At 52.5% G+C, this 25,490-nt stretch overlaps 1 protein-coding gene across 1 annotated transcript in view; it reads left to right on the top strand.

Annotated features, from left to right (window-relative positions):
• Positions 1-5,768: 5,768 nt before the first annotated feature.
• ZNF804B (zinc finger protein 804B) overlaps positions 5,769-25,490 on the top strand; it is a 60,719-nt gene continuing 40,997 nt past the window's right edge. The window contains exon 1 of the mRNA XM_068156921.1: positions 5,769-6,073. Within this exon, the coding sequence (XP_068013022.1) occupies positions 5,921-6,073 (153 nt within the window). The 5' untranslated portion in view covers positions 5,769-5,920. The remainder of the gene's footprint in view (positions 6,074-25,490) is intronic.

Raw genomic sequence — 25,490 nt, 5'->3', positions numbered from 1 at the left:
GGTAACATAAGACATAAACATATGGTAGAACATAAGACATAAAGCAGGGGCTGAGCTGGGAGGGGAACCAAACCTCTCTTCTTCCTGCACAAACTGGGAGCAGCCGTCCTGATGGGCACACTGCAGGGTGGGGTATGTGCACACATCAGGAGGGGTGTTCAGTCATCTCCTGCTTCTCTCATAGCCTTATGCCCCACTGCTTTGAGGGAAGAAGGATCTCATTCCAATAACTCATTTTTACTCTCCCTTTTCTCTGATGTATCTCTGATGTGACATTCAACAACCTCTCTGCATCGCTTCAGCGTGGCATAAAGAGACAAAATGTGGTGTTTCCTCCAGAGTTATGATGAGATGTACTCAGCAGTGTCACTGTGCTCAGGAAGGGAAGGCAAAGTCTTACCAAACCATGTTGGGGAAGCCTCCTGCTTTCAGAGCTGCTTACAAATATGCAAGGGAGCTGTTCTGTTCTGAAGGCTGCTGGACGTTGCTCTGGTGAGAGCTCACCTGCAGTGCTGTGTCCAGCTCTGGAGCCTTCAACAGAGGACATGGACATGATGAAGAGGGTCCAGAGGAGGCCACCAAGATGATCAGAGGGCTGGAGAACCTCTGCTGTGGGGATGGGCTGAGGGAGCTGTTCAGCCTGGAGAAGGCTCCAGGTAGACCTTAGAGCAGACTTCCAATACCTGAAGGGGGACAAGAAGGCTGCAGAGGGACTGTTTGCAAAGGCCTGCAGGGACAGGACAAGAGACAATGGATTGAAATGGATTGGATGTGAGGAATGAGTTCTGCACCATGAGGGTGCTGGAACACTGCAACAGGCTGCCCAGGGAGGTGGGTGAGGCCTCATCCCTGGAGATATTCAAGGTGAGGCTGGAGAAGCTGCTCTAGTGGAGGATGTCCTTGCTGAGTGCAGGGGGGTTGGACTGGGTGACCTTTGGAGGTCAACTTCCAGCCCAAATTATTCTATGATTCTATGATTACAGGGGCTGGTAGTGACGGGACAGAGTCACCAATTCAGACTGCATTCAGTTGGAAGGGACCCTCAAAGCTCATCCTGTCCAAACCCCCTGGAGTCCTCTCTTGTTCGGGGCTGCTTCATTGTGGCTGTCCTTGGAGTACTCCCTGAAACAAAGGGGTGGGGAAAGGTTTTGAGAGCTGAGGCTAGTTTGGTTATTGAAATGAAGGCTGAACCAGATCTCAGCAGCTTCTCTGGTTTTCTGTGGATATCATGGAGAACTTGGGCAATATTTCTCTTCTCTTTCTATTCTTTTAAAGTAGTTTTGAAATCACTTTCCTCTGGTTAATATTCAGTTCTGGTTTCTAATAGCACAATGCAATCGCTTCCCTCACTCTGTGGATATTAAGATCTGCAGCACACAGAGTGCTGACCTCAGGAGCGCAGCCACTGACCAGCAGTGCAGACCGTGAATCACCTCTCTCCTGGATGTCCAGCAAGTCATCAATGTTTTGGCAGAAACAAAGTGTAAGAAATCTGCAGGACTTGAAAAGCAAACCAGAGATCCTCCTTTAGAGGGAAATTGAGGTATTAAATATTTATGTCAACATCATAAACTGGAAAGTGTATGAAAACACAGGCAGACCTTCAGCTTCTGGAAGGAGGCTGGAGCCAGGTGGGGCTTGGCCTCTTCTCCCTAGCAACAAGTGATAGGAAATGGCCTCAAGCTGTCCCAGGGGAGGTTTAGGTTTGGACAGAAGATGAAACTTCTTTACTGAGAGGGTTCTCAAAGCCTGGCACAGGCTGCCCAGGGAGGTGGCTGGATCCCCATGCCTGGAGGTGTTTCCAAGAGGCAGAGATGTGGCGCTGAGCCTTGGCAGGGTTAGAGAATGGTTGGACTGGATGATCTGAAAGGGCTTTTCCAGCCAAAGCCATTCTGTGATTTGATGTTGTGGAGAGACTGCAGAGGTTTGTCTGGCCTTTGGGCTATCACCAGCTGTCAGTCTTGCACGTGGGCACCAGTGGGGATGCCAGAAAAGACTTTGGGTGTATGAAGCATGACTACATGGCTGTGGTCTGATGATCTGGAAGATCTTTTCCAACCCAAAGCATTCTGTATTGCATCCACACAGGCAGCCTGGCCACCTGATCACCTGCAGAGCAATTTCAGCTCAGGCTGAAATATGCCAGGTCCTCAGTGCAGACTAATGGATGGTGCTGCCCTCCTTATTCCACAGTTCATTTACTAAGATTGTAGGAAAGGGAAATTATTTGCCCCAGAATAAGTGCCCAGTCCTCATTTTCTCCTGCTGAGAAGGATGATCTGCTCAGCTGAGCCTGCTGAGAAAAGTGGAATCCATTTGAGGCTCACTCTGCTTGGCAAGCACAGGGGGACAGTTCCAGTGGCACCAATCTCATTTATAAACAAGCTGCAGGATGCAAAGCCTGGGAAAAAGAGATGATGGGTTGTCAAATAGAATTATTAGGTATTAATTATAGCACTGCCTCAAGGCCTTGGAGATGCTGCACCTTCTTCTCTTCCATCACAGGTCATGGGGAAATACGAGCCTCAGCCATTAGGGGCTTCACCTGGGTCCAATCCTTCACTCCTTTGGACCTCCTAAGGTGGTTTTCCTCTGAGCAGGGAGGATGGAAAGTCCTGGCTGTCAGAACACTCTGCTCGCTTTGCACAAGCGTCAGGGACTCCTCAAGATGCAAGGAAGTGGAGAAGCAGGTCAGCTGTCACAGGGAGATGATGATTAGAATAATGAAACCTTCTCCAGCTCATCTCTCCTCTCTGTTTGCACAGCTTCTTGGCATTAATAAAGGAGGCTGAGGGGAGACCTCCTCACTCTCAATAGCTCCCTAAAAGGAAGTTGGAGCCAGGTTGGGGTTGGGCTCTTCTCCCTAGGAACAAGTGACAGGAGGAGAGGAAACGGCCTCAAGTTGCCCCAGAGGAGGTTTAGGTTGGACATGAGAAGAAACTTCTTGACTGAAAGGGTTCTCAGAGCCTGGCACAGCCTGCCCAGGGAGGTGGCTGAATGCCCATCCCTGGAGGTGTTTCCAGGAGGCAGAGATGTGGTGCTGAGGGCCACGGTATATAAATGAAATACCTCACACTAGATGGGACCATTTTATATGTGGGCACACACACACAGAGCCCAATTTTATCTTCTCTAGGAATCAAGAAATAGGTTGGGTCAGAAGGGACTTTAAAGACCATTTAGGTCCAAACCCCCACCATAGGCAGGAACACCTCCCACTAGCCCAGGCTGTTCAAGGTCTCATCCAACCTGGCCTTGAGCACCTCCAGGGAGGGGGCATCCACATTTGATGCTAAGACTCTCCAAGACTCTTGTACATTTCCAGCCCCCCCCAAAAAAAAAAAAACACCACCAAGTGACAGCTGATTTCTCCTGACCTTTTTATCACCACAGTTCGGTGGCTTGTGTGAGATTTTTCTTCTTCTTTGTGCTGGGTTCACAGAAAGGCAGCTCTGGAGAGGCTAAAATTAGACTGGAGCGTGGCTTATCGGCTTAATTCAGGAACTATCTGAAAACATGGGATTTTAGGGGATGAAAGGAAGAAATCTGAAAGGATTCTTATCAACAGCCTCAAGTCATGATCTGCAGGTGACTTTGGAGGCTGGGTGCTGGACTGATGTATTTTAATCAGCTCCATCAGTAGCAGAGCAGAGACAACAGCTCTCCCTGGAGGTGTACAAGGCCAGGCTGGATGGGGTCTTGAGCAAGCTGGGGTAGTGGGAGGTGTCCCTGCCCATGGCAGGGAGCTGGGGCTGAAGGTCCCTCCCAAGCCAACCCATTCTATGATTCTCAGAATACCTGTGCCCTGAGGAGGAGCTGAATGAGCACAGAGCAGCCCAAGGTCCATCTCTTGCAGAAGGGGAAGACAAGGACCTGCTTCAGCTTGGGGGTGGTGGTGCTTGTGTAAATCACATTGGCCATAAATGTCACACCACACACCTTACATTCAGGAGCTTTAAAGGAAGATGATGAAGACCACAAGCTGGGGGAGATGTCATAAAAACATTGATTCACCTGGTTGGAAAAGACCTTTAGATCAAGTCCAGCCATAATCTAACATCTCCTTGTACACAACTGTCACACCATGGGTTTAAGCTCCTCATTCACAGGTTTTCTAAACACTTCCAGGAATGGTGACTCCACCTGGGCAGCCTGTGCCAGTATCCAGTGATCCACTCAGTGAAGAAATTTTTCCTGCTCTCCAACCTAAACCTCCCCAGGTGCAACATGAGGCCATTTCCTTTCCTGTCACTTGTTCCTAGGGAGAAGAGCCCAACCATCACTTGGCTCCAGCCTCCTCTCAGGGAGCTGTAGAGAGCAATGAGGTCTCCCCTCAGCCTCCTGTTCTCCACACTAAACACCCCCAGGTTCCTCAGCTGCTTCTCACCAGCCCTGTTCTCCAGACCCTTCCCCAGCTTCCTTGCCCTTCTCTGGACCTGCTCCAGCCCCTCAATGTCCTTCTGGGAGTGAGGGACCCAAAACTGAAAGCAGTACTCATGGTGAGCCCTCAGCAGTGCCAAGTTCAGGGGTAGTGTCCATGCAGCCTTGTGAGCTCAGAGCATCCTTGCCATGGTTTTGGGCCAAGTTGTGCTTCCAGCCAGCAGTGGGAACTGGGAGCAGTGATAGTTTCCCATTCAAGCAGTGCGGTGGCTGGAGCTGAGTGCTTGGTGTCTGCTTACAGCCCCAGAATGGCCCAAGGAAGGGGTCCCCAGTCCCACTCTGTACTCCTGAGGATGGGGAATGGCCACAGGCCCCACCAGGGGACAACCTGTGAGGCGAGAGGGAAGATGGGGAGCGAGACGATGGGATGGAGGGGTGAGATGATGGGATGAAGGGGTGAGATGATGATGGCATGGAAGAGAGAAGTGTGGCGCTGCAGAGGTGAGGTGATGGGATGGAAGGGTGAGATAATGACTGGAGGGGTGAGATGATGGGAAGGAGGGGTGAGGTGGAAGCAGAGCCAGCAGCAGATGGTGAAGGGACGGCACCTCCCCGCCTCCGAAGGTGGGAAAGTTGGGAGAGGAGAGGGGGGCGAAGAGGAAGAGAAGAGGAGGAGAGGGGCGTCCAACCCTCCCCGCCGCCTTCCCCCCTTCCCTTGCCCGCTGCTGCCGGCCGCCTTCCCCACCTCTCCCCTTCCCATAGGGACGAAGGGGCCACATCCTCCCACAGGCCACGACCTCCTAGCCCCAAATCCTCGTCCGGCTGCAGCTCTCGCTCCAGCCCTACCCCTGCTCCACCTCCCTCGCACCGCCTCTGTCGCCCCCTCTCCCCTTTCCCGTTCTGCAGGAGTCTAACCGAGCAGGACCGAATAGAGCCGAGCCCAGCCGAAACAGGCACATCCGAACCGAGCCGAGCCCAGCCGAGCCGGAAGCAGGGCCGGCCCGGGGCGTCCCCGGTTGTGCGAGGCCAGCGGCGGCAGCAGCCACCCAGCCCGGCGGAGCCAGGAGCGATGGGGAGCAGCCTCCAGCCGAGCTGCAGCGCAGGAATTCCCTTCTGGATGGCGGTCGCTGGGGACCTGCTCTGAGGAAGAGGAGGAGGAGGAAGGCAGGAGGGAAAGGGGCCGGTGGGAAGGGGACTGTGCAAGTTGAGCTCTGCCCTTCTTCATCTTCTCCTTCCTCTCTCCGGGCCCGTCTCCGACCCTGCGGAGCAGCATGCGGAGCGGTCTCCGCGCTGCCTCGGATGTGCTTGGGGTGCTGCTGCCGCCCCCCCCCCGAGCATCAGCCGCCCGCCGCCGGCAGCGCGACCGCGGGCGCTGGATGAGACGGCAGCGGGCAGGTGGCTGCTGCGCTTCACCCTCCCCAGACCCCCGGCTCCTTCATGCGGGCTCCTGCTCGCAGGAGGAGCCGCTTTGCCTTCCTCCAGACCCCACCCCGAGCAGGGGCTGGGGAGCTGCCCCCGTCCCGCAGCCCGGGGGTCCCGCATGGCGTGTTACCTGGTCATCAGCTCCCGGCACCTCAGCAACGGCCACTACCGCGGCATCAAAGGCGTCTTCAGGGGACCGCTCTGCAAGAAGGGCTCCGGATCGCCGGCAGCAGCCACCTCCTCCCTCCCTCACTCCGTCGCTCCCCGCACGGTAGGAGCGGCACCGGGAGGTTGGTTGGGTGGGTGGGAGAGGGGCCGTGGGGTGCCCCAGAGGGGACCCGGTGCAGGGTGCGTGAGTACCAGGCTCGGTCCGGTTCGGTGCTCAGTGGGGGATTCGGTGCAGGGTGCGTGGGTGCCAGGCTCGGTTCTGCTCGGTTCTCGGTCGGGCACCCAGTGCAGGGTGCATGGGTATTAGGCTCAGTGCGGCTCGGTTCTCTGGGGGGACTCGGTTGCTCGGAAGGGACTGGGTGCAGGGTACGTGGGTACCAGGCTCGGTCCTGCTCGGTGTGGGCGATGCTTTTTCTGGGAGTCTCGGGAAAGTTTCTCTGTCACTTGGAGGGATCGGAGCGAGGGAATGAGGCTGGGGGCTGCCCTTTAGGTGAGGTTCTCCTTGGAGTGCATCTGGGAGCACATCTCTGAGAGCATCACCTCGGGAGCACATCCCAGAGCGCATCTTGCCGGTGAAAAGGTTAAGTCCTGATGGAGGCAGGAAAGTTGGAGGCTGCCAGAGAGGGAAGGTGCCCTATCAGTGTCAGTTTAGTACTTGTCCCAGGGTTAGATGATGTGGAGGAAGGGAAGTGGTAAACCTTCTATTTTCAGCTGCATAAAACAACAGACAAAGGCATTTGTGCATTTGGCTGCGTGCAGCCTGTGGTGAAGCATCTGCCAGGGATGGCATCCAGGCAGAACATCCACAAAGTCTGGAGAGGTCCTGCAGAGGCTACAGACCCGCTGGGCTGCCCTTGATGGTCTCTGCTAAATGCGTTCTGTAGGAGCCCCTGGGGCAGCTGCTGGGGGCAGTGGGATGCTCGGGGGAGTTGCAGGAAGAGGGCAGAAGGATGCCCACGGGGAGCTGCTGGGGTTTGGCCAGGTGGCACCAGAGCATTGTACCTCTTGATGGTGGTAGTTGTATCATAAAGGCTGCTGTGGTCACAACTGAACTTTCAATGTCAGTGTGGTGGGTCTCAAGATGTGAAATGCTGAGAAGTACAGACCTGCAGAGGATGCTTGTTTGGGACTTGGGGAGGTACTGAAGGGCTCTTTGATGTCCTTACTGGTTGGGGTCCTCCTCTAGCTTTGGCATTGCCAGGTTGTGCCTCCTAATGCACCCCAAGCACCTGCTTGTGATGACAAAGTCTCAGCTTTTGGGTTTAAGGCAGAAAGTGACAAATATTTCATTACACTTCTCAAATCCCTTCAGTGTCGTAGGTCGGCAGGGACGCAGCACTTAGAGGTCCTCCCCTGCAACTGCTGCCTCTTTCATGTACGATATCACCCAGCTGTGCTGCAGGCATCATCAATCAGATGTTGACTGAGCTGTGTTTATGTTCTCTGACCCGTGGAGCTGAGCCACCCTTGTGTGTGGAAGCTCTCAGAAGGCAGCAGACCTTAACTGAGACTGCTGTGCAAAATTAACTGAGATTGCTGTGCAGAATTCTAGAGGTGAGAAGGGAAAAAGTCTCAGAGAGCTCAAGAGGGAAGAAGCTTGGCCCTAAATAATTGGCACTTGGTAGGACTTTAACAACCAGTCTTTGAGTGGAGGAGGATCAGGGCTATCAGGAAATGCATTCCAAATAGTTTTGTGCCCCAAATCCTTCCCTTTCCAGCTTCTTTCCCTTGCTTTCTAGCTACCTACTGAGGATGCACACCACTGCTCTCACTCTAAGTGCTTAATGAAATAAATCTGATTGCCTGACTTCATTAACAGAGCATCTTTTTTAACAGGGCTCTGCCGCCAGCTGGGAGCAATCTTTGTTTAAATGCAAATACCTGAGACAAAGACCAACAAATTAACTAAACTGAAACATCTGAGTCTGGAGGCAGCTGTCGGGAGCTTTGTGGGAAAGGCTGGGAGAAATTAACAAAGGTGAAAATAAGCCACAGGTGCCTGTCACTAGGTAGAAAAATTCATTCCCGGGAGCTCCCCAGAGTTTGAGACGAGTAGCAAGAGCACTTTGTGCTGCTTCTTGCTGTGGGAGAGCCTCTTGTTTGTCTGACCTGAGCAGGAGCTGGGACGCTGGCATGGTTTGAGACTCTGCCTAAGGAAAGGTTGACTTCTAGCCATCCTTGGCTTCCCTTGTGAGTTCTTTCGCTCCTCCACACACACGTGTCCCTGGGGTTTGTCTTTATTTTGTTCTTTCAGTGGCCACTCTTGATGCCAGTCAGGCTCCAGAGTTGATAACTAACTCCTGTGGGGAGGGAGTGGTAGGCAGCTCATGGAAAGGTACAGGAACACGTCAATGTTTTATTAATGCTGGGTAGCTGCAGCTCCAAACCTCCTTTGTGTGTTGGATATTTAGCATTTGATTGATACTTAGCTCAATCTCAGTGTAGCATTTGCTGCTCTTTTAGATATTTCTGTTTTCTTGTTTTCATCTGGGAGGCCAGATTTTAGGAGGAAAGTGAAGTAAATAACAATTTGCTCTGGAGCAGCGAAAGCAGGGATGCTCTGTAGTAATCTGCTTGTGCCTACAGACACTGGCGTGCAGGGAGAGCTTTGGCTGCAGCAGTGCCAAGAACCAGATCTGGAACCACGACTGGAAAGATTCATAGATTAGTTTGGGTTGGAAGGGACTCCAAAGATCATCCAGTTCCAACCCCCTGCCGTGGGCAGGGACACCTCCCACCAGCCCAGCTTGCTCAAGGCCTCATCTAACCTGGCCTTGAACACCTCCAGGGAGGGGACATCCACATTCTTTCTGGGCAACCTGTTCCAGTGCCTCACCACCCTCATGGGAATAGACTTCCTCCTAATGTCTCATCTCAGTCCTGCTTCTTATCTGCCCTAGACTGTCATCTAGGAAGGTTGGAACAGGTGGTCCTTGGGGTCCCTCCCAAGAATCGCAGAATCAACCAGGTTGGAAGAGCCCTCCAAGGTCATCAAGTCCAACCAATCACCTAACCCTGCCTAATCAACCAGACAAGCTGGCATGCTGTGATTCTTCCAGTCTGACAGCCCATAGAGTTGTTTTAGTTGGACAAGACCTCTAAGGTCATCAAGTCCAGCCATGATATTAGGTGCTGCACATACCTCAGACTGAGGATGTTGCCCACAGGGTTTTGGAGTCCTGGGCAGATGACAGTGTTCGGTGCACTGGGGGCAGACATGCTGTGAAATCCCCCTGCAGCCCAACCTGCTCAGAGCTTTGCTGCCACCTCTCACAGACCTGCAAAAGCCTCAACTGTGACATCCCAAAGCCAGGTTTTGCAGGTGAATCCCCAGGTGGTGCTGGGGATTCAGCAGATGGCCCCCTTGCTTCTGAATCCCTTCTGAGCCTAGGATGTTAGGAGGGTGGCACTGCTCTACTTGTGGCTTTGAGGTGAGGTACAAACCAAGCCTCATTTACTGCTCGATTTTTGAAGACCCCTTTATGTTCTGAAGGAGGTGGAAGGCTCAGAAGTCCTGGGGCTGTAGCCAGCTGCTGGCTTGGCTAATTATTTTCCTTCTGTTGTTCCCTGCAGCTTCAGCTGAATGCAGGGGTTTTGAGGTCCTGCTGGAAGCTGTTTTCTAATCAGGCTCTCAAGCAGCTACTCCGTTGTGCTGCCTCATGTCTTGGGGTGTGAGGTCAGGAAATGCTTCTCTGCTACACAGAGTGACCTCTGAGCTCATCAGAAGAGGGCTGCATCAAAAGCAGGGAGATCAGCAGGACAGGGAGGGGATTCTGCCCCTCTGCTCTGCTGAGACCCCACCTGCAGCACTGCCTCCAGTTCTTGGACCCCCAGCAAAAAAAAAAAAAGACATGCAGAGGGTCCAGAGGAGGCCACCAAGATGATCAGAGGGCTGCAGAACCTCTGTTACAGGGACAGGATGAGAGAGTTGAGGCTGTTCATCCTGGAGAAGAGACAGCTCCAGGCAGACCTTAGAGCTGCATCTCACTATCTGAAGGGTACCTACAGGAAGGCTGAGGAGGGGCAGGCTGCCCAAGAAGGTGTTGGAATCCCCATCCCTGGAGGTGTTCCAGAAACATGTGGTTGTGGCACTTGGGGTTTAGTGGCCGTGGTGGTGTTAGGTGGATGGTATAACTGGATGATCTTAGAGGGCATCCCTGAGCTGCTGGAACAGGTGCAGAGAAGGGAGCTGAAGCTGGGGAAGGGTCTGGAGAACAGGGCTGGTGAAGAGCAGGTGAGACACCTGGGGGTGTTTTGGTTGTTTTCATTCTCTCAAAAGAAGAAAGGATCCAAATGCTGTCAGTGTCAGCACCTCATGAGTGTTGTGGAGCTGCTGCCTCTGCTCCTGAAGGGAACTTGTTGTCTTTTCCCATGCATGGTGACTGCCTCTGCTCAGTCAGCTCGAATTAAACTGGCTGCATGTTCTCCAGCAGCAAGAACTTGGAACCTACAGTTGAGTTTAGCCTTTCCTGTTGCAGCCTGAGGACAGGAGGAAGAACGTGGAGGGTTTTCACAGAACACTGGAAATCTTGTGGACGTCTGACCGCCTCCCTCCCCTCTGCTCTGTGCATTCATTGGGTAAAAATAGATCCCAGCAAGCTGGGAGAAGAAAATGAAGGTAGAAATGAATGTTTTGTGGAGGAATAGAATCACAGAGTCATTTGGGTTGGAAAAGACCTCTAGGATCATCCAACCCAAACATTCCCTAACTCCACCAAGGCTGGGGCTAAACTATGGCCCTTAGCACCCCAGCTCTGGCTCAGGTTGCCCCAGAGGAGGTTTAGATTGGACATGAGAAGAAACTTCTTGACTGAAAGGGTTACAATATCACAGTATAACTAAGGTTGGAAGAGACCTTGAGGATCATCAAGTCCAACCTGTCACCACAGACCTCATGACTAGACCATGGCACCAAGTGCCACATCCAATCCCCTCTTGAACACCTCCAGGGACAGTGACTCCACCACCTCCCTGGGCAGCACATTCCAATGATGAACAACTCGCTCGGTGAAGAACTTTCTCCTCACCTCGAGTCTAAACTTCCCCTGGCACAGCTTGAGACTGTGTCCTCTTGTTCTGGTGCTGGTTGTCTGGGAGAAGAGACCAACCCCTTCCTGGCTACAACCACCTTTCAGGTAGTTGTAGAGAGCAATGAGGTCTCCCCTGAGCCTCCTCTTCTCCAGACTAAACAATCCCAGCTCCCTCAGCCTCTCCTCATAGGGGTTGTGCTCAAGGCCTCTCCCCAGCCGTGTTGCCCTTCTCTGGACACGTTCTGAACACGTTCAAGGTTCTCACAGCCTGGCACAGGCTGCCCAGGGAGGTGGCTGAATGCCCATGCCTGGAGGTGTTTCCCAGAGGTAGAGATGTGGTGCTGAGGGCCATGATTTAGCCCCAGCCTTGGCAGAGTCAGAGTGGTTGGACTGGGTGATCCTAGAGGTCTTTTCAAACCCAAACAATTCCATGACTGGATGAGTATGGCAAACCATCTACTTGTTACTTTAGGAGGTGTGGCAGAGGTTTTGTAACTGAACCCAGCCTGAGGACCATCCCTGTGAATTTGTCACAGGCATAGCTGTGGAGTTAACTCAATTTAGAGACTTGGGACTCCTGTTCTTCATTGGAGGTCACTGGCTGAGCTGCAGGTTTAGTGATCACAACAACTGCTACAGAGTCCATGTACCCTATGTGTGAACCAAGTGCAAATGGTTGAGTCTCCACACATCTGAGAGATGCATAAGAGGGTTAAAAAATACTTCAGAGAAGTAGGGAGCTGTTTGGAAAAGATTAGGTTGAGAAGAAAAATCATCAGCAGGAGAAAAGCTTTTACAAGTGTAAGGAGAACAGAGGGAAAGGAGGCATTAAAATGACACTGATGGGGGAAAAGACCTTGAAAGTTTGACCCAAGATATTGAGGGTCCAGAGAGGGGCAACAGAGCTGGGGAAGGGTCTGGAGAACAGGGCTGATGAGGGACCTGGGGGTGTTCAGTCTGGAGAAGAGGAGGCTGAGGAGAGACCTCATTGCTCTCTACAGCTCCCTGAGAGGAGGCTGGAGCCAGGTGGGGGTTGGGCTCTTCTCCTTGAGAACAAGTGGCAGGAGGAGAAGAAATGGCCTGAAACTGCAGGGGAAGGTTAGGTTGGATATTAGGAAGAATTTCTTTGCTGCAGGAGGGATTGACACAGGCTGCCCAGGGAGGTGGTGGAGTCCCCATCCCTGGAGGTGTTCCAGAAACGTGTGGCCGTGGCACCTGGGGCCATGGTTTAGTGGCCATGGTGGTGTTGGGTTGCTGGTTGGACTGGATGATCTTGGAGGGCTTTTCCAACCCAAACAACTCTGTGAAAAACAGGGAGGAAAGTTGTTGGGGATTTGTAAATATGTGAAACTAGAGATTAACAGAGCCTTTGGAAGAAGCAAAGCTGCTGGAGATGTGGTGAGGAAGACATTTCCCTCTTCCATGTGTGTGGCTTTTCCTAGTTTGGAAATGCCACCCAAATCTGGTTGGATGGCTGCTGGGTTTGGGGTGGAAAGCAGAAATTTCTGAACTTGGGTTTTGACAGCAAAGGAGAAGTTTTTTCTGTTCCTCTGGATAGGGATCAATATCTGAAACAGGTTGCCCAGGGAGGTTGTGGATGCTCCCTCCCTGGAGGTGTTGAAGGCCAGGTTGGATGAGGCCTTGAGCAAGCTGGGCTGGTGGGAAGTGTCCCTGCCCATGGCAGGGGCTTGGAACTGGATGAGCTTTGAGGTCCCTTCCAACCCAACCTGTTCTGTGAATCTGTGAATCTCAGGAGGTCCTCTGAAAGGTGAATGTGGGGCTTGTCCAAGGTGTGGGTCAACACCTGGCTCTGAACTTGAAGTGCTTTGAAGAAATGTGGAAAAAGACTGGGAGGAAAAGGAAAAGCAAGCAAAAAAAGGCCGTGGTTTGGTGGTGTTTTAGTCATGTCCCACAAAGCTTTGCATGGATTTGTTCAGCCTGGCTCACGTTCCTCAAGCTGCAGAGGAGCTTTGGAGTTTGCAGGGGACCATCAATAACTGCTGCACCTTGCAGCCTAGCTTCTCTGCCTGACACCCATTCAGCCCTGACTGTCACAAACTGCTGCCACACAAAGGGCTCTGCAGGCCCAGGGAGCTGAAACCATTCATTTCTCACCACATTTCAGTGGGCTGCTTGCTCACTGCCAGCTGTGTTTGGCAGGAAGGGCTTTTGCATGATGAGTCAAGCTTTGCTTGTTCCCTTTCTGCTTCTGGAGTGCCTTGTGGCACATCCACTGCTGGGCTGGTGCTAGACAAAAATTAAAATAAAGGTTTGGGTTTTCATGGGTTATTTTAGTATTTTCTGTAAAGGACTTTAAACATCTTCTGGATGTGCCTTGTTTGGGGCTGATGCTGGTACTTGGCAGAGGAAAAGAGCTCCAAGGTCTGAAAATTGCTCTGAATCCGTCTGGTTTTCAGGACTCATCTGACTGTGCCCAGCTCTGGAGCCCCCAACACTAGGAGGGAGCTGTCAGAGCAGGGCCAGAGAAGGACACCAAGGTGAGCCAAGGGCTGCAGAACCTCTGCTGTGGGGACAGGCTGAGGCAGCTGGGTTGTGCAACCTGGAGATGAGAAGGCTGCAGGGAGAAGGGAGACCTTAGAGCAGCCTTCCAGGATTTGAAGGAGGCTTCCAAGAGAGCTGGAGAGGGACTTTTGACAAAGGCATGGAGTGACAGGACAAGGGGTGATGGCTTGAAGCTGGACTGAGATGAGCCATGAGCAAGCAATTCCTGCCCATGAGGGTGGTGAGGCGCTGGGACAGGTTGCCCAGAGAAGCTGTGGAGGCTCCAAGCCTGGAGGTGTTCAAGGCCAGGTTGCATGAGGCCTCGAGCAAGCTGGGCTGGTGGGAGGTGTAGAGTGGAAACTGGATGATCTTGAAGGTCCCTTCCAACCCAACCCATTCTGTCATGCTGTAAGAGGTGTGAGTGCTAATGTCCTGTGCTACAGAGGACATTCCATTGAGTCCATTATTCATCATGCTGGGGGCTGAAGTTTTCCACACTTCTCCTCTCAAGCAGAATCCAGCCTTTGATCACCCATCTGAGGTGCTGATTCTGAGGGGAACCCCCAGCTAAAGCAGTGTGAGTGTGAGGAGGAGGCTGCAGAGGAAGATTTCAAAGTCGCTGCTCAAGTGAAGTGAAAGAACCTTCAGGAGTGCTGCCCCTGGTTCCAAAGTGTTGGACAGGCTTCCTCCTGTGAGCTGCAGAGACACTTTGACATTTCATGCTTGGGATGTTGCTCTGGGCTCTGCTTCTGAAGGCTGATTTTGTGGTCACTTTTATCTGGTCTGCAAGGAGGAAACCGAAGAAAATCCAATTTCAGTGGGTGAGGAGGATGCTGCTCGAGTGGGAAGTCACTGCTGCGGGAGAGGGAGCAGGGCTGAGTTGGCTTCCTCTATCCTGCCAAGCTCACCAGTCCATGCTCCTACAATTCCCTGATTTCCAGGCAGTTTGTTTACCTTTGCCACTCCTGAGGCAGAGAATTGTTTGTCTGATATTAATCAGATGTTTGGCTTTCCACTGATAGCAAACCACAGAGCCAATTAGGACCACAAATTGGAGAAAGAAGTTGAAACTTTATGACCCTTCATTAGAGCTCAGCAAACACTGAAACCATAACGAGATAGGAAGAGACTCCCAACGCCTGGTAACGTCAGGCAGGCCCTGAGTTTGCAGCTTTGCTTTAGAGTCACAGCGCTCTTAGGGTTGGAAGAGACCTCTAAGCTCATCTAGTTCAACCATCAACCCAACCCCACCATGGCCACTAAACCGTGGTCCCATGTGCCACATGATTTTTGAACACCCCCAGGGATGGGCATGCAGCCACCTCCCTCCCTGGGCAGCCTCTGCCAGGCTTGAAGAACCCTGTCAGTCAAGCAGTTTCTTCTCATGTCTAACCTGAACGTGGTGCAGCTTGAGGCCATTTCCTCTCCTTCTGTCACTTGTTCCTAGGGATAAGAGCCCAAGCCCCACCTGGCTCCAGCCTCTTTTTGGGGAGCTGTAGAGAGCAATGAGGTCTCTCCTTAGCCTCCCCTTCTCCAGGCTCAACAACCCCAATTCCCTCAGCTGCTCCTCACCAGCTCTGTTCTTGAGACCATTGGTGCCCTTCTCTGGACTTGCTCCAGCCCCTCAAGGTCCTTCTTGGAGTGAGGGCCCCAAAACTGAACCCAGCACTCCAGGTGTGGCCTCTCCAGTGCTGAGTCCAGGGGCACAACCCCTGCCCTGCTCCTGCTGGCCACACCACTGCTGATCCAGGCCAGGATGCTGGTGGCACACCCTGGCTTGTCTTCAGCTGCTGTCACCCAGCACCCCCAGGCCCTGCTCCTGCACCTTTAGCATGTGATGTATTTAAGGCAAACCACCTTAATGCAGATTCCTGTCAGTGTCCTGCCCTTCAGGGATGCCAGGAGGACAATCAAATCTACTTGGGCTCAACTATTACATATTCAGGACAATCTAATGCATACACAAACCCAGCACTCAGGCCCAGCCCCCAGCCCATCAAATATTTAACATAGGGAAAAAAAATGTACAGTGCAGAGCCTCAAACGTGTCCCAGCATACAGACATGGAGCTGGTGGGGCGAGCCCAGAGGAGGCACAGAGATGATCCAAGGGCTGGAGCACCTCTGTTCTTGAACAGCCCTTGAACAGGAAGGGTGACTCCACCACCTCCCTGGGCAGCCTGTGCCAGGCTGTGAGAACCCTTTCAGTCAAGAAGTTTCTTCTCTTCTCCAACTTGACCCTAGTGCAACTTGAGGCAATTTCCTCTTGTCCTGCTATTAATTACTTGGCAGAAGAGCCCAACCCCTACCTGGCTCCAGCTTCCTCTCAGGGAGCTGTAGAGAGCAATGAGGTCTTCCCTCAGCCTCCTCTTCTCCAGGCTAAACAGCCCCAGGTCCCTCAGCTGCTCCTCACCAGCCCTGTCCTCCAGATGCCTCCCCTTCTGTGGACATGGTTTTGCACCACACTTGGTGGAGTTGGAGGAAGGTTGGACTTGATGACCTTCAAGGGCCCTTCCAACTGAAATGATTCTGTGATTCTAATGGCTGCTCAGCTCCAGGTCTGTGTCACTTCTGTTGATACCTTTCCATAACCAGCATTCTCAAATCATACAGTCCTGGAATGGCTTGGATTGGAAGGGACATTGGAAATCATAGAATCAATAAGGTTGGAAATGACCTCAAAGGTCATCAAGGCCAACCTGTCACCCAACACCTCATGACTACTTCAGTCTGGAGAAGAGAAGGCTCCAAGGTGACCTAATTGTGGCCTTCCAGTATCTGAAGGGGGCCTACAGGAAGGCTGGGGAGGGACTTCTCAGGATCTCAGGTAGTGATAGGACTAGGGGGAATGGAATGAAGCTGGAGGTGGGGAGATTCAGGCTGGATGTGAGGAGGAGGTTCTTCCCCATGAGAGTGGTGAAACCCTGGAATGGGTTGTCCAGGGAGGTGGTTGAGGCCCTGTCCCTGGAGGTGTTTAAGAGCAGGCTGGATGAGGCTCTGGCCAGCCTGATCTAGTGTGGGGTGTCCCTGCCCATGGCAGGGGGGTTGGAACTAGATGATCCTTGTGGTCCCTTCCAACCCTGACTGATACTATGATACTAGACCATGGCACTAAGTGCCACATCCAATCCCCTCCTGAACACCTCCAGGGGTGGTGACTCCACCACCTCCCTGGGCAGCACATTCCAATGGCCAACAACTCTCTCAGCGAAGAACTTTCTCCTCACCTCGAGCCTATGTGCAGAAAGTTCTGCAAGATCAATTTCTTTTCCTGCCATTGCTGTCTGCTCTCAGCATCTTAATAGAAACCCCATAGCTGGGGTAGAAAATGGATCTCTCTGTGTGGCTTTGTGTCTGTGCTGGTTCCTTTTGCTCTTTGCAGGATGATTTCCACGTGCATTTTAGCAACCATCCCCCCAGACGTCAGCCTGGGAGGCAGGGATCATGGATTTAGTGCCTTGTGCTCCAGAGATTGCTCTATTTTTGCTAAATCTTCAGTCAAAGTGGGGAAGCAGAAAATGAAAAACACTGCTTTCTTGTCACTTTTTTGGGTGGGTTTTTTTTTGTGCCTCTCCTGGATTTCAACCCCTTTGAAGAGGCCAAATCTTCCCCCAGGAGACTCAGAGGATAGGATGAGAAATGCTATTTGTTAGCTGCAGCCTTCTGTCATTTACATATGGTGGAGAAAAATCAAATCATAATTGTGTTTGTAACAGTTTTAGGAAAGAGTTGAGCTGCAAAGGAAGCTCTGAGCTCCAGAAAGGGGCTGAAGGGTTGGCTGCAGAACCAGAAGTTCTGTGGAAATGGAGTTGATTTTGATGGGAAGTTTCCCCTAGGGCCAGGCCGGATCCTCAACACCACAAACACTTGGCCCACATTTGAGTCTTTATAGTTCCCATAGGTTACTCCCATATCAGTGAGATCCAGTTTGAGTTCCCATGCCTTATTCCCATATCTTTGAGCTCCATTTTCATTTCCCATACCTTAGCCTCATGTCTTTGAGTTCTGTTTTGCTTTCCCACACCTTGGCCCCTTGTCTTTGAGGTCCATTTTGATTTCACATATACTTCCCCCATGTCTTTGAGGTCCATTTTGGTTTCACATATACTTCCCCCATGTCTTTTAGGTCCATTTTTGATTTCCCATCATTTGGCCCATGTCTTTGAAGTCCATTGCATACAAGAAGAAACTTCTTGACTGAAAGGGTTCTCACAGCCTGGCACAGGCCGCCCAGGGAAGTGGCTGAATATCCATCCCTGGAGGTGCGTCCCAGAGGCAGAGATGTGGAGCTGAGGGCTGTGGTTTAACCCCAGCCTTGGCAGAGTTAGAGAATGGTTGGGCTGGGTGATCTTGAAGGGCTTTGCCAACCCTCTCTTCTCCCAGGCAGCCAGCACCAGAACAAGAGGACACAGTCTCAGGCTGCACCAGGGGAGGTTTAGGCTGGAGGTTAGGAAGAAGTTCTATACAGAGAGAGTGATTGCCCATTGGAATGGGCTGCCCAAGGAGGTGGTAGAGTCACCATCACTGGAGGTGTTCAGGAGGAGACTTGACAGGGTGCTTGGTGCCATGGGTTAGTTGTTTAGGTGGGTTGGATTGGTTGATGGGTTGGACAGGATGATCTTGAAGGTCTCTTCCAACCTGGTTTATTCTATTCTAACCCCAACCATTCTGTGATTCTCACAGTCCTTTTGTTCAGTGTAATTACTAATGAGCAATTAAAGAGAAGCCATTAGATGAAGTGCATTTTAAATCTCAATTAAGGAGCCACTGCTGTGGCTTGTTAAAATAATTGGCTAAATGACAACTAGGAAAAAAGACCCAACATATGCCAGGACCAAAATGGTTTTAGTTGGAGGAAGCCCCCACACAAAGCAGCTCTTTATTGTTTGAGTCCTGCTGTTGCTCAGTGCTCAGGTCCTGAGTTAGTGCTGGGTGATGGAGGAAATTACAAACAGGAAGAGCTCCAGCACCCAGGTATCTACACCTGGGGGTTCCAGAGTGTCCCAACCATCGTTGCTCCATCTGACTGGTGCCTTTTTTACCACAGAATACATCCACTTGGAAGGGACCCTCAAAGGTCACCTTGTCCACCCCCCCTGCAGTCAGCAGGGACACCTCCAACTACAGCAGGCTGCCCAGGGACACATCAAGCCTGATCTTGAATGTCTGCACGGATGGGGCCTCAACCACATCCCCGGGCAACCTGTTCCAGTGTTTCAAACCTTCATTGTATAGAACTTCCTCCTGATGTCCAACCTACATCTGCCCTGCTCCAGTTTCAAACCATTGCTCCTTGTCCAAGCACAAGAAGGCCACCAGCATCCTGGCCTGGATCAGCAATGGTGTGGCCAGCAGGAGCAGGGCAGGGATTGTCCTCCTGCACTCAGCACTGGGGAGGCCACAGCTGGAGTGCTGGGGTCAGTTTTGGGTCCCTCACTCCAAGAGGGACATCGAGGGGCTGGAGCAGGTCCAGAGAAGGGCAAGGAAGCTGGGGAAGGGTCTGGAGAACAGGGCTGGTGAGGAGCAGCTGAGGGAGCTGGGGGTGTTTAGTGTGGAGAAGAGGAGGCTGAGGGGAGACCTCATTGCTCTCTACAGCTCCCTGAGAGGAGGCTGCAGCCAGGTGGGGCTTGGACTCTTCTCCCTGGGAACAAGTGATAGGAGGAGGGAAAATGTCATGAAACTGTGCCAGGGGAGGATTAGGATGGACATGAGAAGAAATTTCCTGACTGCAAGAGTGGTCAGGGGTTGGCACAGGCTCCCCAGGGAGGTGGTGGAGTCCCCATCACTGGAGGTGTCCCAGAAATGTGTGGCCATGGCACTTGTGGCCATGGTGGTGCTGGGTTGCAGGCTGGTCTGGGTGATCTTGGAGACCTTTTCCAACCCAAACAATTCCATGATTCTCTGATAGATCCCTTGAAGAGCTGCACCTTCAATTCCACTGTTCTGAGCTGTGGAAACCAAAGAGTCCTTTTCTACAGCTTCATCTAACATTGCAGTGGGGTGAGGTTTCTGGTGGCTCTTCAGATCAACAAGATAGGGGTATGAGGACAAATCCAGTGCAGAGCAACAAGATTACTGTGAAAATTTGCTTTGGGTGTAGAGCTTTAGATGCCTTTGATCTGCTGTAAGCATCTGAGGCTCAGTGGCTGAGGCATCAAAATCCCTGCCTGGCTGGTTTTGAAGTGAAATGCTTGGTGGATTAGGAAACAACCCAAGTGGTAGCCCCCAAATTAAAAGCCTCATGTGCAGATTAAAGAGGCTGTGAGCTGAATTCTACAGGGAGAGGCAGCATTGAGCAAGCTGCTTTTTCTTTTTCTGTGATAAACTGGACTGTTTGCCTAATTTAGGCAAGATGCACCGTCACAGATTGCACCAAGAAGCACTGGGGGGAAAGGGGCCTGTGAGCATTCCAGTGCTCCCCAGGGCTCAGTGCTTGGGCCAGTTTTGTTTCATATGGGTATCAATGGTCTGGGTGAGGGGATTGAGGCTCCCTCAGTCAGTGTACAGATGGCACCAAGCTGCAGGCAGTGTTGGTCTGCTGGAGGGCAGGAAGGCTCTGCAGAGGGACCTGGCCAGGCTGCATCCATGGGCTGAGGCCACTGGGTTGAGACTCAACAAGGCCAAGGGCTGGGTACTGCACTTGGCTCACAACAGCCCCATGAAGGCTCCAGGCTGGCAAGTGCCCAGCAGAGAAAGACCTGGGGGTGCTGGGTGACAGCAGCTGAGGATGAGTCAGGGTGTGCCCAGGTGGCAAAGGCCACCAGCATTCCAGACAGGAGGAGAGGAAATGTCCTCAAGCTGCACCAGGGGAGGCTCAGGTTGGACATCAGAAGAAACTTCTTGACCAAAGGCTTATCAGAGCCTGGCACAGGCTGCCCAGGGAGATGGTGGAGTCCCCATCCCTGGAGGTGTCTGAAAGAGGCAGAGATGTGGTGCTGAGGGATGTGGGTTAGTGGCAGTGGCTTAGCATCAGTGGTGGGACTGTGAGGTCTGGGTGAGCTGTTGGACTTGATCTCAAGGGCCTCTTCCAACCTGCACAGTCCCATGGTTCTAAGTCCCATCCCAATTTATGTAGCTGTCAGGCAATAAGTCATGCTCAGCCTGCTGCCTTGTAGCCCTCACAGCTCTGTGGCTTGACTGCCTTTCCCCATTCACTGGCTTTCCCACTGCTGCCAGAAGATGTGATTGTCAAGACCTTGCATGACCTCCCTAATAACTCTGGCAGTGCCTTCATGTTCCAGAGACTTCACTGTGTAGAGCTGACCCAGTGTGATCAAACACAATGAGCTGGAGATGCTGAGGCACTTGTGAAGTATGTAGAAAAACAAATATTGGACAGGAAAGAGAAGATAAGCCAAGAGGTCCCTGCTGAAGTGACAGGGGAGTGCAGAAAGGAGAGAAAAGGAAAAAAAACCAGTAGAAGGTCACTAAAAGTGCAAAACTTCCACCTATGAGATGCCAGAGAGACCAAGAATGAACAATACTTGGGTGGGTGAATGTACAGATAAATTTAAACCAGATAAACTCCTGTATTTTAGGTAGCTTTGTGCACCTTACACTGGCCAAGGGGCTGAGGGGAAGATCCTCATCTTCCCCAGCTACCATCTCTCTGCAGAACTGCTGCTGGTCTTCAGGAGAGGCCAGGGCTGCTTGTGTGCTGCTGGGGATGGTGAGGAGCCCAGAGCACCCAGACAAGGACCTTGCATGGGCTTGCATGAAGTAGAGGTAGAGAGGGACCTGGGGGTACTGGTCGATGGTTGGCTGAACATGAGCCTGCAGTGTGCCCAGGCAGCCAAGAGGGCCAGTGGCATCCTGGCCTGCATCAGGAACAGTGTGGCCAGCAGGAGCAGGGAGGTCATTCTGCCCCTGTACACTGCACTGGTTAGGCCACACCTCGAGTCCTGTGTCCATTTCTGGGCCCCTCAGTTTAGGAAGGATGTTGACTTGCTGGAACGAGTCCAGAGAAGGGCAACAAAGTTGGTGAGGGGTTTGGAGCACAGCCCTATGACTGAGGGAGCTGGGGCTGCTTTGCCTGGAGAGGGGGAGACTCAGGGGTGACCTTATTGCTCTCTACAACTACCTGAAGGGAGGTTGTAGCCAGGCAGAGATTGGTCTCTTCTCCCAGGCAGCCAGTACCAGAACAAGAGGACACAGTCTCAGGCTGTGCCAGGGTAGGTTTAGGTTGGATGTTAGGAAGAAGTTCTACACAGAGAGAGTGATTGCCCATTGGAATGGGCTGCCCAAGGAGGTGGTGGAGTTGCCATCATTGGAGGTGTTCAGAAGGAGACTTGATGGGGTGCTTGGTGCCATGGGTTAGTTGTTTAGGTGGGTTGGATTGGTTGATGGGTTGGACACGATGATCTTGAAGGTCTCTTCCAACCTGGTTTGGTTTATTCTAAATGGTTTATTCTAAAAAGTTCAACACAGCCGAGGGCAAGGTCCTGCACCTGGCTCAAGGCAATGCAAGCACAAACCCAGGCTGGGTGGAGAATGGCTGGAGAGCAGAGCTGAGGAGAAGGATTTGGGGGTGCTGGGTGAGGAGCAGCTCCCTGTGAGCCAGCAATGTGAGCTGGCAGCCCAGAAACCAACCCTGTGCTGGGCTGCATCCAAAGCACTGTGGGCAGCAGGGGCAGGGAGGGGTTCTGCCCCTCTGCTCTGCTGAGACCACACCTGGGGTGCTGGGGCCAGCTCCAGAGCCTCCAACACCAGAAGGATCTATTTGAGTGGGTCCAAAGGAGACCAGCAAGGTGGTGCAAGAGCTGGATGCATGCTGCAGCTAGGATTTTTCAGCTGAGTAGAAGCAAGTCCTAGACCCCAGCTGCTCATCCACGGTGTCTGGCAGCTATGGCAGGCCATCAGACCTGGAAGCCTCTCCGCGGGAGGATTCCAGTCCTTAGCAAGCTGCCCACGTTTTGACACAGGCTCTTCTCCCTGCTGCTGCTTCTGTGTCAAGAGGAAGGTGACAAAATCCTTCAAGTGAGATGTCAAAAATATCTTCCCTACTGTTTCTTAACCTCCAGTCACCTGGTCTCCATGGTGCTGCAGGATAGGGAGGCCAAGAGGGAGGAAGCTTTGGTTACCAGACACTTCAGCGTGCTTCCATCTGCAGGGGAGAGGAAGGCAGAGGTTCTGCTTGGAGCTGGTCCAGAAACGTGTGGCCATGGCACCTGGGGCCATGGTTAAGTGGCCATGGTGGTGTTGGGTTGCTGGTTGGACTGGATGATCTGAAAGGCCTTTCCCAGCCCTGTGGTTCTGTGGTGCTGATGTCACTGTGAGCTCAGGTACAGCTGAGGGAAAACAAGGAACAAAAGGCAGCAGCAGAATGTCAGAGGTCTGGCTGCACAGTGGCAGGGGCAGCAGGAGAGTCTCTGCATTTCACTTTGCAAAACCTCCACAGGAGGACTCAACTCTTCCCAGAAGTCTCTCTGTTTTTCACCTCTGCAGAACTGAGCACCCTGCAGGTGTTCAAACAAGGTGTGGCCATGGCACCTGGGGACATGGTTTGATGGCCACGGTGGTGTTGGGTTGGACTCAATCTTAGAGGACTCTTCAAACCCAAACCATTCTGTGGCTCTGTGTTTTAAGCCTTTCCAGTGTGAGCAGCTCTGAACACAGCAGGGAGCCCCTCACTGCTTCCACAGTGAAAGATCTTAAGCCATGGGGATGCTGCTTTGAAAGAGCAGGGCTGAAATGAAAGTCCCTGAGCACAGCCAGGGTCTCCTGTGCTCCTTGGCACCATTTTCCACTTTGGGGACATAATCAAAAGTGTCTCTTGGCTGTGGATAATTAATGTCATGGCCCTGTGCTCCTGGCCTGACATGAGCTGGTTCACTGTGAGCAGAAGGTGAGAAGAAATGGTGATTGCTCAGCAATTTCCAAGGCAGGGTGAAGGGCTTTGCAATTGGGTGGTTCTAAGGCCTTGGTGCTGCCCTGCCACAGTTCATAAATCTCCTCTGAGCAAAATCTCCTCTGAAAGGGACTCCACAGTTGTCTGGGGAACACCAAGCAGGTCCCTTTGTCAGCAGGAACCTGGGTTTGTGTTTTACTTCAAAAGGCACCTCATGGAAAGGTGTCTGGAGAGTGGAAGGGCAAGGGGAGGGTCCTGCCCCTGGGGAGGAGCAACCCCTGCAGCAGTACAGCTGAGGGGTGACCTGCTGGAGAGCAGCTCTGTGGAGAAGGACCTGGAGGTGCAAGGGGACAAGAAGTTCAGCATGGGCCAGCAATGTGTCCTCATGGCCAAGAAGGCCAATGGTGACCTGGGGACATTCAGAAGAGGGGGGCCAGCAGCGTGAGGGAGGTGTTCCTGCCCCTCTGCTCTGCTCTGGTGAGGCCACATATGGAGTGTTGTGTCCAGTTCTGGGCTCCCCAGTTCATGAGGGACAGGGAACTGCTGGAGAGAGCCCAGTGGAGGCTACAAAGATGCATCTTGGTGAGGAGGAAAGGCTGGGAGCCCTGGGATTGTTAAGCCTGGAGAAGAGCAGCCCCAGAGGGGCAATGGCTTTGAGCTGGAAGGAGTTGGATTGAGATGAGCCCTGAAGAAGCAATTCTTACCCATGAGGGTGGTAAGGCACTGTGACAGGTTGTCCAGAGAAGCTGTGGAGCAAGACAGAGTTACACAGGCTGGGGTTTAAGAGGTTTTCCTTTACCTGCAGCCACTGCAGACAATACTGCTGCAGTCTTCTCATTCTCCTCTGGCTTTCCTGACTGTGCTTACAGAGGGTGTTTTTTAACCACCTCCTAGCAGCAGCAGAACAGAAGCTGTCAGCACTCTCAGGCTGGTGATTTCATTCATCACAAAGAATGGATCAGATGCTTCCTGGGTTGCATAAATGGAATTAGTGCAGCCCTACTCGGGAAACAACAGCTCAGGCTGCCAGAGGGCATCCATCCCTTGGACACATTTTGCTTCTCCACTGACAACAAGTCTGCACAGAGCTGGCTTTTATGGAATGATGGAGTGGTGGGAAGGGACCTCTGGAGATCAGCCAGTCCAACCCCCCTGCCAGAGCAGGGTCACCCAGGGCAGGTCACACAGGAACACATCCAGATGGGGCTTGAAAGTCTCCAGAGAAGGAGACTCCACCACCTCTCTGGGCAGCCTGCTCCAGGCCTCCAGCACCCTCACACCAAAGAAGTTTCTCCTGTTGAGGTGGAACCTCCTGGGTTCCAGTTTGTGTCCATTGCCCCTTGTCCTATCACAGGACACCACTAAACAGAGCCTGGCCCCTTCTGCTTGTCCCCTACCCCTCAGATATTTACAGATCAAATCCCATCTCAGGCTTCTCCCCAGGGCTCTCAGCCTTCCCTCCTTACAGAGATGTTCCAGTCCCTTCAGCATGCTTATGGCCTCATTTGGACTCCATCCAGCAGTTCCTTGTTCTTCTTGAACTGTGGAACCCAGAACTGGACATAATGCTCCAGATGAGGTCTCGCCAGGGCAGAGTAGAGGAGGAGGAGATCCTCCCTTGTCCTGCTGGCTGCACTGTTCTTAGCGCTCCCCAGGAGCCCTTCGGCCTTCTTGGCCACAAGGCCACATTGCTGTCCCATGGAGAACTTTTTGCCCAGCAGGACTCCCAGGCCCTTCTCCATGGAGCTGCTTCCCAGCAGGTCACCCCCGGGTCTGTCCTGATGCAGGGGGTTGTTCCTCCTCACCTTTCTGCATCTCTTGCTGCAAATTTGTTCTGCTAGTTACTGATTCTGTGCTCCACAGATGTTTGTGGAGGGTTGTATCTGTCATTTAGCTGTGACTGGTTCCACAGGGCACAGCTTGCTGGGGCAGTTTCAGAATAGAATAGAATAGAATAGTTTGGAAGAGACCTTTGAGATCATTGTGTCCAACCTATCATCCAACACCATCTGATCAACTAAACCATGGCACCAAGTGCCTCATCCAGTCTCATCTTAAACACTTCCAATGATGGTGACTCCACCACCTCCCTGGGCAGCACATTTCAATGGCCAATCACTCTTTTGTGAAGAACTTCTTCCT

The sequence above is a fragment of the Melanerpes formicivorus genome, unplaced genomic scaffold, assembly GCF_026170545.1.
Source record: "Melanerpes formicivorus ecotype bairdi unplaced genomic scaffold, bMelFor1.0.p_v2 SCAF_35, whole genome shotgun sequence".
In the NCBI taxonomy this organism is placed as follows: Eukaryota; Metazoa; Chordata; class Aves; order Piciformes; family Picidae; genus Melanerpes; species Melanerpes formicivorus.
Note: the sequence above shows the minus strand (reverse complement) of the source record. Positions and strands in the feature narration are given on the sequence as shown.